At 47.6% G+C, this 10410-nt stretch overlaps 1 protein-coding gene across 1 annotated transcript; it reads right to left on the bottom strand.

Moving 5' to 3' along the window:
• Positions 1 to 1259: 1259 nt before the first annotated feature.
• On the bottom strand, positions 1260 to 8654 carry LOC111847343 (major facilitator superfamily domain-containing protein 12). The gene is made up of 10 exons (XM_072704455.1): positions 7600 to 8654; positions 6487 to 6697; positions 5646 to 5778; positions 5255 to 5455; positions 5035 to 5127; positions 4849 to 4941; positions 4512 to 4682; positions 3803 to 3897; positions 2874 to 2986; positions 1260 to 2415 (listed from the first exon to the last, which is right to left on the bottom strand). Exons 1-10 carry the CDS (start codon positions 7865 to 7867, stop codon positions 2375 to 2377), a joined length of 1419 nt encoding a protein of 472 aa, XP_072560556.1. The 5' UTR covers positions 7868 to 8654; the 3' UTR covers positions 1260 to 2374.
• Positions 8655 to 10410: the final 1756 nt, after the last annotated feature.

Genomic DNA, 10410 nt, shown 5'->3' with positions numbered 1-10410 from the left:
TGGGGGGGGGGGGTGGTGGTTCTCTGTCTCGTTCATGAGCTCCAGTGCACTGTCCTTGACATCTGCTTTACAACTTGGCTTTTGACCTGAATAAAACCGACTGACAAGCCCTGCTCTTTGCTGACACTATAAATTAACTACACTCCCGACATCTTGCCCGCCCAGAAGTGTATTTTGATGCCTGCGCATCGGGAATTCGGACTAGGATGCACGTCTGTTGATTTGTGTCATCTAATTTAGTTACGATTAATAAAAGTTTCAATAAGCCTCCAGTTTCTGTTAAATAAATAGCGTTAATTTTTGTGGTTTAATCTGCTTTTGTGAACGCACTACCGGAACATTGAGTGAGCTATGAACTGCAATTACAGTAGGCTACGGTAGTCTGCCTGTATATTTGTCACCGCTACGAATTACTAAATAATTATTAAATATCAGAATTTCAGATACTTGACAGATACAGTGTTTCTAATACATGCTTTATCTTTTGGGACTTTTATACCTAGCTATAAAAAATTTTATTTTTATGTTTAAAATTCTTATTCTCTCCTTGATGAAAACAATAATTGCACGAGTAATTAGATATTTTACAGGTACCTTGTGTCATACCTATACACATGTCCCCCCCCCGAAACTCCTCGGTGCTCCTCCAGCAGCTCGAGCCGCGCCCCAATTAGCGGCTCCGCTAATGAGCGCTGATGAGGTAATTTCTCCCCGTTATCCCGATTACCTCTGAAAGCCGACGGCGGCGGACAGGTGGCCACATGCAAGACATCCGATTTCTGGTCATCGTCGCTGCAGCCATCGGCGTTTTCGGTTCCGTGTCAGTAACAAACTTTTTCTTTTTCCCCGACCGCCCGAGAATCAGTGACACGGAAAGAGGGCCACACAGGAATCACCGTTCTCATTTTATATGCCTACTTTTAACTTTATAATGAACGCAAATTACGTGAAAACATATAAATGAAGCAAGATGTGGAGATAAAACAAAATACTAAAAAACATACAGGGGAAATAGAAGCAGGTTATAAATATAGGCCTATATATACACACACACATATAGAAAAGCGTAGAATCATATCTCCAGCTGTCTTGGTGGTAAGATTTATGTCACCGGAAACAAGTTTTAATAAAGGTAGACATTTATGTAAAACAGAAAGCTTCACGGAACCACGATCGCATCCGCCATAAGGTGACTGGTTACCAAGGCTGATACCGTCACGTGCTCTGCGGCTTGTATCCCAACAACACGCTCCAGGAGCAAAGATTCAGAATTTATTGGACTGAACATCAACGTGATTCCATTTAGTGTCTCCATACACAGCATTACAGATCAGGCTGACATATTCACAATACATACTTTAATTCCTTAAATGAGTGTTGAATTTGTTATTTTAATAAGATGAACAGAAACAGAGAAACATTACAGTATACTGATTTTTTCCCCCCCAACTGAAGAAGTGAAATAAAAACGAGTCCTGTAGAAATGTGAGGATGCATTTTTTTGTGTTTCCCTTTTTTTGGTGTTCAGTTGGAGGCGAGGGGGTGTGTCTCCCCCCCCCCCAGGCCACACCATCCCTGTGCTTCTCCATTGCTGGAAAGCCCTGCACAGGGACAGGCTGACCCACATGCAAACTCAAGAGGCCCAGCAGGGGAGGAAACTGGGCCACGGTGCCCCCACCCCATTCCAAAGCACTCGGGTGGAGCTGCGCTCGCTGACTGACGGCCTTCGCCACTCAGGGACACGCTTCCGCCATTCCCAGTGCCCTCAGCAGAAACTCACCCCCGAGAGCAGATATTCATTTTCGGAGGACACCCCCCCCCCCCCAAACACTGTGAATGGTAAGTTCCCCTTTCCCTTTAACTTCTACCAGTGTCACAAAAAATACAAAAAAAAAAAAAAGGAACAGACCAATCTATCTAAAACGTTAACTGATGCAACTTGGAAATGATTCTATGCATAGTCTACTGCAGTTTGTCGCGATTTCCTTTTCTGCAATAATAAATGCATTAAAAAGTTCCCTGTCTGTGGCTCAAACAATCAGGAAATGCCACTTTTAAGTCATGGAATATCGAGACATGGTATTTGTGTTTATGAATATAAAAAGGGGGATATAGATATTTTAGCACAATCATTGTCTGTATAAAGGATGTGATGCCCAGGACATTTCCGGTCCACTGCAGACAGTTAAATAAGATTGTCTAGGACTCAAAGAAGAGTCACAGCAAACGCACTCATGGAGAGCAGTTGGAGATGAAGTGCTCCAAAACCAGGCCATACTGGATGGGGAAATGCCCCGCCCAAAACCAGGACAGGAGCTCAGGGTCCCCTCCCTTCCTCCCTTCGCTGGCCAATCCGCTGGGACGTCCAATAGGCTCAGTTCACGGCCGCATCAGCCTCAGAGTCAGAGGACAGGTCTGTAAAGGCAAAGTACAGCAGTTTCCTTCTGATGGCCTGGCAGACTGACATGCCTCAACTCCTACATTCGCCCAGCGAGCTGCCGCGAAGGTTTAACTGTGCTGCAATTCTTGTCCACTAGATGGCAGTAATGGACAACAAAACAACTGGACAAAAATGGCATCACTACCAGATTTCAAATTTACTTTAAACTTTTGAATGCGACCCAAACTGAAAAAATAGGATCAGAATGCAGAAAGTCACTGGAAATACACCTTTTTTGTATTTTGTAGAAGTTAATACAAGGCATGCAAGAAGAGATGGTGGTCCTACATCAGTGTTAATGAACATGACCAGTCAGGTCTTTTGACTGTTCAGACATGGTTCCTCAACATCCAGCTTAACACAGTGTGCATCTCCCTCAGCATGCGAGGCATGGTGCCACGCCCGGCCACACCCCCCCGCTTGACATACTCACGTCGCCGTATCCTGATTGGCCAGATGAGGAGGGTGCAGAGGGCCAGCGCCGCCGCAATGGCCATGCCCCCGGTGACGATCACCATGACGTTACGGTAGTACCAAGCACCTGTCCTGTTGGCAGAAGAGATGGATTCTGGGAAATGTGTGAAAGACACTGGGAAAAAACCCAGATAACCAACCTACCCAACCGCAGCAATGTCAACAAACTTCTCAGTTTATCACCATGTAGCTGAGTCACCTGACCACTTCCCCGCAGTCAGGTCTTGTGACAAATAACCACAATCACATATTTCTGTGAAAATCTGTTCCTGAATAGCGTCAAGCAGGTTGTAAATAAGCTATAAGGGTCCGTCAGTCATGTGTTCTGCGATGTCATCAGAATAGAAAACCACAGCTTTCCAGTACACAGGCTGTTTCCATCATGCGAGGCCCATCTATGTAAAGCACTTACATGATGTGGAATTGTGATGCGTGCAGCTTCTTAGGAAAACACCCAGTAGGTTTTCTCCTCAAGTTACTGAGACATTATGTGCTATGTTGTGCACCTTTGCAGGGGCAGGTCAGAACAGCCCAAATCATTTTGAGAGTTAGACAACGGGACCAGGGAGCAGAGACATAGCAGATGGCTACATGAGGTGCCCTTCCAGTCATGTGGTGCGACAACATGGGGGTGCAAGTAATGTGGGGCGGGGCCAAAGAAAGGGCCAGCACTTACTGGTCAGGGTGCAGGTAATGTGGGGCGGGGCCAAAGAAAGGGCCAGCACTTACTGGTCAGGGTGCAGGTAATGTGGGGCGGGGCCAAAGAAAGGGCCAGCACTTACTGGTCAGGGTGCAGGTAATGTGGGGCGGGGCCAAAGAAAGGGCCAGCACTTACTGGTCAGGGTGCAGGAAATGTGGGGCGGGGCCAAAGAAAGGGCCAGCACTTACTGGTCAGGGTACAGGACCTGAATGATCATGACCCCCAGGCCATTGGCCACCTTGTCCGTGAAGCTCATTGCCCCAAACACGAAGGCGCCAGTTTGCTGCAAGACACAAGAGCTCCATCAGGATGGCAGGACATACAACAGATGAACTTGGCTCCTTAACCACATTTACGCAACTGCACATCGAAATGCAACACCGGGGTGAGATCAGTCACCACCATCTGAAAAGGCACAAGCTCCCTGACTGATCGGGCGATTAGCTGGAGATCATGCACTTTTAAAGTCACGCTACACTGTGACACAACAAAGCAAGACCTGACTAAATGGGACCCAGTATTAATTTTGAGAGCAAGAAGCGGAATGACACTGCAGAACTGACGACCACACAACACACTGAGTGCCAACGCAACATACTCAGTCACGTTCATGTGCACCAATATTAAGGCATAAAGCAGGACAAAGTGTTACTACAGTAAAAAAACACTGGTGACCGAGGAGCCGTAATGGTTAATTAGGGCTGCACAATATCACATCGCAATTTAATCGCGATTATATGCGCATGCGCCAAAGAATCGTGATTATACTGCAATGTGATAATGTCCAGCCCTATTGTTAATAGAACCATTTTTAGAACGGTTTAAAACTCCGGATAGCAAGAGGCGCTATAAGACACAGGACGACAGAAAAAGTAGCCTGATGCAAGAAGCGCTGACCGTTTGATCGCCGATGAGGTCGGATGTCATGGACAGCGACATGACGAGGATGGTGGCCGAGCCGGACCCCAGCAGAACCGCGGCACCGTACACCTCCAGGCCCATGTGCGAGCTCAACAGGACCCAGTAGGAGAAGGCCATGATGAAGAGCAGGCCCACAAAATACGTCATCTGGAGGGGGGAGGGGGGGGGGAGCCTCATTACCAGTCCTCATCCAAATGACAACTTTCCTCACCTTCAAAGAGAGACTTTGAACATCAAATAAAAAACAGTCTAACGAACTAGGAGGAACATTAAGCAATGACTCCTGATCTGGTCTCATGGGGGGGAAACTCACGCTTTTCCCGATCAGCTGGCTGAACGGCTTCATGACGAGAGAGCAGGGAATGCCGCTGACGTACATCACCAGGGGGATGCTGGCAATGAACTTCTGCAAAAGTGAAGCCGGGGGGGGGGGGCATTTCTTAGGGGAGCCCAGGCAGGTACCTGTGTACCTGTGACCGGCCAACCAGAGGAGGCCTACCTTCGGCAGCAAGAGGGACTTGGTCAAGTACATGGAGATGTAGGTCTGGGAGAGGTTCACTATCAGCCTGGTGAACATGTAGAGAAACGCCACCTGGAAACCACGCCAGGAGGTAAGATGCTCGTCCCATTGAACTTTCCCATGATCCGCCTCTGCATTCACCCCTTTTGTTTAACTTGGGACCTAAGGGCTGTTAATCTGAAGAGCAGACGAGTCTCACTTGGTAGAAAGATGTCTCCTTCAGCCAATGCTTCCACTGGAGCACCCTTGCCGGCCGGGTCACCCGCAGACCAGAAATCAGGGGCTGGTGCTCATCAGGCTCCAACACCGCCCCCTGTTGGTGAGTCCCCGCCTCCCGTGTGCCCAGATGGAAGAAGATAGAGAACACAGTCCCGATGCCCAGCACGACGATGGCCAAGTTCTAAAAGGAACAAGGAAAACCAGTTAACATTTACAAGAAGCAAACCAAACAGAATGCGTCATCCCCGACCGCGCCAACGTATCACACCTGACTGACTTCCGACAAACACAAACACTGGAACACACGCTTGCAAACAGACCTACAAGTTCCCAACGGGCACACGTGAGGGCACCACCACGGCTTCTCGTACCCTGAACACGGGGATGTCAAAGCGGCCCAGGTTGTCCGTGATGGAGGGGTCCTCGGCTGACCCCACCTGGAAGTGGAAGAACAGCCAGGCGATGGCATAGACGGCGATGTTCGCCAACACAGTGAAGGCGTACCTACCAGGAGCAAGGGAGGGGTTAAAAGCCTGATTTTTGGGTCTTCCAGAGCTCTGACAATAACCAGTGAGGCACAGCAAGCCAAGCTCCGACAGGAATAGGAGGCCGCGTCCAGGCAGCGCCCGCTGAACGCAGGAGAGATTACGCTTGCTGGACAAAAAGGCAGCGTCCATTAATGTCACTTTCAGTTTGCAATAGGAGTGTGACACCTGGCCGTCCCTCTAACAAAGGAGCAGTTCAGGTTAGACCCCCTCAGCTTGGGACTCTTCCTTAAAGGCAGACTGGAAAACCCGTCACTGTGCTAAAGCTTTTGTTGTGTCTTTTTAAACACAGTTCGATCATCTACGTTGAATAAATGCAGTCTCTAAACAGAGCTCCAGAGGCGGGGGGCGCGATTTCCAACCTGTACCCGGCCCCAGATAATTTACTCACACAATCAGTCAAGTTTAGATACTTCAAAACAAAAGTGAAGTAAAAAAATCCCCCTATTTTGGGGGCTTGAATACATACAATAGTTTCTGGAATCTAGGTACTTTCCAGCTGTTGTGCTGATCTGTCAAGATTTACTGTTGAAAACACATGTCAAACAATCTGGCCCTTCATCTTCATTTTGATCATTTCTTTTGTGCGCGTGTTGCCTTATTTTTCCTGTATGCAAATCCGGTCGGCATTCATTTAGATTAAAAAACGTCATACCGACAGTGTTACCTGTAAGCGGTCAGCTCCACCTTAGCGTGCTCGCTGGAGACCAGCTCGGGAATGAGGGACAGGTGGGAGATCTGGGTAGCTGCCCAGCCAAACTGAAAGATGACGATGAACGGGATGAAGTAAATGAGGCCCACCCATTGTGGGGTGTTCTCATCACAGCCCAGGCAAGGGCTGAAGATGAAGGGGAAGGAGATGATCACACTGATTGTGCCTGAAAGGGGGGGGGGGGGGGGAATTCATGGGACAGAGAAAAGTTGAAAATTTATTAATAATAACGAACACTGCTATACATTGACAATAACCGGCAATAAAACAGAAAACATGACTCATATTTAAAGGATTTTTTTAATAATCAGCAGTAACTATGGTCGCGCGTGAAAAGGGATTCTACCTACGAAACTGAAATTAAGGTTGTCAGTTCAAGTCCTGTGGGAATGATTCATTATCCTAAAGCAAGAGTATTAAACTGGAAGTCATAATTATACTACGAAGCATTGCACATATACAAAGTTTTATGCTGTACTAAAAGAAGGCAACAAGAACCAATTCTTAAACTTTAAAAAAACGAAAAATGATACCAGACAAGAGGGGATCTGTCGGCACTTTCGATTCCGCTTTCCGAGCACAAAATGCAGTATTTTTCCGTGGTATGTGTACTTAACGTCTTCTATTTATAAACTTTAAAGCAAACAAAATTTACTTTTCAGAAACTATAGAGAAAAACCGGCGCTGTTTAAGCCGCTCAATCTTAACACAAAATGTCACATTGACTTTACACAGAAAGCACTTTGTAACCCGAACGAAAGCAGGTGTTTAGGGACAGGGAGACGCCGGATGCCCCCGCTGCCGGGGACAGATGCTCCGGTGTTCTGTCGAAATGAGCTACTTTGTCGAGTTATCCTACCGTAGTGCTAATCGATAGCCCTAACCCTAACTCTTACCCTAACCCTAAACCCCCAAACCCCCTAAAACCCTCATCCTAACCCTAACCCCTAAAACCTAACCCTAATCCCAAGACGGTGGAACTGCACATGCGCAAAAAGGCTCGATAGTACGCCTCAATAGGTAGTTCAACTCGTCAGAACACCGGCCATCGGGCCGCCTGAAACTTGCCTACGAGGTGCCAGGTTTTCCTTTTGCCGTATCTCCCGCAGCCGGAGGTCCGGTCCGACTCGTAGCCGACCAGAGGCGTGCAGATGCCGTCGGCGATCTGCCCGCTGAGCAGCAGCACCCCGGCCAGGCTGTTCTGAAAGCCGAGCACCGAGTGGTAATAGACCAGCAGGTAGGTGAACCACATGGAGGCGCACAGGTCGTTGAGAAAGTGGCCCACGGCATAGCTCAGGCGCCCGAAGGCGGATAAAGAGCGCTGCGTCTCAGCCATGGCAGAGAGCCACGTCCGGAAGCACTTTCCTCCCTGTCCGCGGTTTATCAATACGGTGGTCAGCCTCGTCCTTCGCGCATCCCCGAGGAAGACCGTCAGGACCCCAAAGAGCGAGAGCGCGCAGCCGGCTCCGAATCAGCTGACTGGGGCGCGGGCAGAAAGCCTGACGTCTACGCACCGGCAGCTTGACAAAGCGCGGCTGGAGGCTTATTGGCTGGCGCTCTGCGACACGAAAGGCTCGCAAACATGAATGGCATGACTCTCATTCGGGCTTCCCCTGACGATGCGACCCGATCGCTGCTAAAGAAACCCTCCCGGGCCTCCCCATCCCTCCGCCAGCCATCGCATCCTTCCCCGCGTCATCACCGTCCTATGCGATTGTTATCGCACGTGACTGGCGTGCGCTGGGGTGACATTGACCAATCACAGGCGGCGTACCATACGGGATACACCAATGAGCGGCACGTTAAAAAAAAGGGCGGAACTTTAAGAACGCCGCCGTAGGCGTTTCCAGTTAACATGCACCATTCCCATAGAAACTGGTGTCGTGTAAGTGTGAGAAATGATCACGGGATTAGGATATGAAAAATAGTTCCATTTAGTTACAGCGCTAATATGACGTGTCAGTTAGCAAGCATGTTTATTGTGGTTTTAGATGGGTGTTGGACAGCTGAACTGATAATGGTTTGGACCAGAAACATTAGCGTGGTGTACAAACTGGCTGCACTAGCTCTACTCGTGATCTTCTAATTAATAATCTAGAGCAGTTCATACCAGATCACATAAAATATGGTCTAATGGCTTCACATAGGGTGACCAGATAATCCATGTCAGGGAGGACACTTTGAGCTACTTTGAGCTTTACAAACTACTTTCAAATTGAAAGGCTCCTGTGCTCGGCTAAATAGTTCAGCTCTTCTTGTGCTTTGACTGGTTTGTTTCCTTGACTGAAAGACTCATCCAGCTGTTTCACATTAGCATTAGTGACACATGCATGATTATAGGAGACTGACCAATCTGCACACAGCAAGAACTCAGTGCTCAAGTGAAATCCAGGTCCTTTTAATTGAAATGGTAATTTACAATTCCTGTCCTAGCTGAGAGTGTCCTCCCTGACATGGATTATCTGGTCACCCTAGCTTCACACTAGAATTTCAATCGAGCATCTTGTACTATTCTGCAGGCCCTCACCTTTTTTCTGTACAAATTCCTTGCCCAATTTTTCCAGAAAGATCGCTGGGAAGGCTCGCCGTACAGCGGTGCACGTTGTGGAAGATGATGATATGTAATGTTGATGCGAGTGTTTGAATGACTGTCTACGTCGGAACATCCTCTGCAGCAATGATCTACCAAAAGCATACAGCGGGAGATCAATGGGATCTGATATACAGGCAACACTAGCTGTTATAATCAGTTAGTGCTCAGAGATGTTCTGTGGCAGGCCATGTCTATGGTCCTATCACTGTTTGTAGTTGATTATCATCCCTTTCACAGAATGACAATCTTTAAGAAACTCTCCATGTGACACACTTGCAATTTCCAAAGCTCTTGCCCCTTTCTGCAGCTGGGTTGCTTGCTAATACTAGACTCAAAGCGCAGATACATGCTTCACATTTCTGTTGTGCGGTTCCTGAGCGTCTTAGTTTCCTACATTATCTGTCAGCTGGATTTTCCATTATGTTAAGAAAATGACACAGCGTTTATGGTTTGACACCCAGTGACACACATGTGCCCTTTTGTACAACGGTCAGTTTTGTCATGTGTTTTCAACATTTATAGTGTCAGATGCTGTTGTCTAATCAGCAAAGTGCTAAAACACAGGGGTCCGTGTCATGGGGGGAACACACTGGTGTTTGATGATAAGTGTCAGGGCAAATATGTTTGACAACATGCTGATAGGAAGTGGTGACTGCTGTTGCACTTTCGAGACACACAAATGCATATATGAACTAAGACGTTTCAGGCTCTTAAACAGGGAGGTCAGTGACATATGAAACATGACAATGTCCTGTAGCCGCGAAAGCAGCCACCTTTTAACAAGGTCACAGGCTCAAATTCGGAATAGATCAGTATCTGATGACAGTCTCACCAGCTTTACTAGGGAGATGAACATAAACATTACTGCCACCAATATAAGAGTCATAAAAGGGACTTTAGAATGAATTTGCCTCCTTACGAATCACTGCTCACACACACACGATACCGAACACCGTGCACGCTTGGGTCAGCTTATTTCCTGCTTTGTCAACATATAACTTCCAGTTTCATGGGAAGCTAGTTACCCATTAATCTCACCGAAGCCTCAAAACCTTTGGCACTGCAAAAAAAATAAAAAATCTACATCACTGCAGCTTCAGTGCTGCAGTTAAAAAAAATGGGGGGGGGTGTATGTGTGTGTAACAATAGATCAGTACCACAGAAAACATGAATGATTGTCAGATGCACAGGTCATGTGTCCCTGAGGCATGGTTCGGCATTCCTTAAACATCAGCGAAAATAGCTCACAGCCACACGCAACCATTCCAGCACACACTAGATAAAAC

This window comes from Paramormyrops kingsleyae, chromosome 21 (assembly GCF_048594095.1).
Source record: "Paramormyrops kingsleyae isolate MSU_618 chromosome 21, PKINGS_0.4, whole genome shotgun sequence".
NCBI classification, from domain to species: Eukaryota; Metazoa; Chordata; class Actinopteri; order Osteoglossiformes; family Mormyridae; genus Paramormyrops; species Paramormyrops kingsleyae.
The sequence above is the reverse complement of the archived record's forward strand: the minus strand, read 5'-3'. Positions and strand labels throughout refer to the sequence as shown.

Excerpts from the sequence above, each read along its gene's own strand:
- LOC111847343 (XM_072704455.1), bottom strand. The coding sequence starts at position 7,867 with ATGGCTGAGACGCAGCGCTCTTTATCCGCCTTCGGGCGCCTGAGCTAT. Across the intron at positions 3,898-4,511 it reads ACCTCATCGGCGATCAAACG|CAAACTGGCGCCTTCGTGTT; the intron begins GTCAGCGCTTCT and ends TGTGTCTTGCAG. Across the intron at positions 2,987-3,802 it reads CAGGTCCTGTACCCTGACCA|GACAGGTGCTTGGTACTACC; the intron begins GTAAGTGCTGGC and ends TTCTGCCAACAG.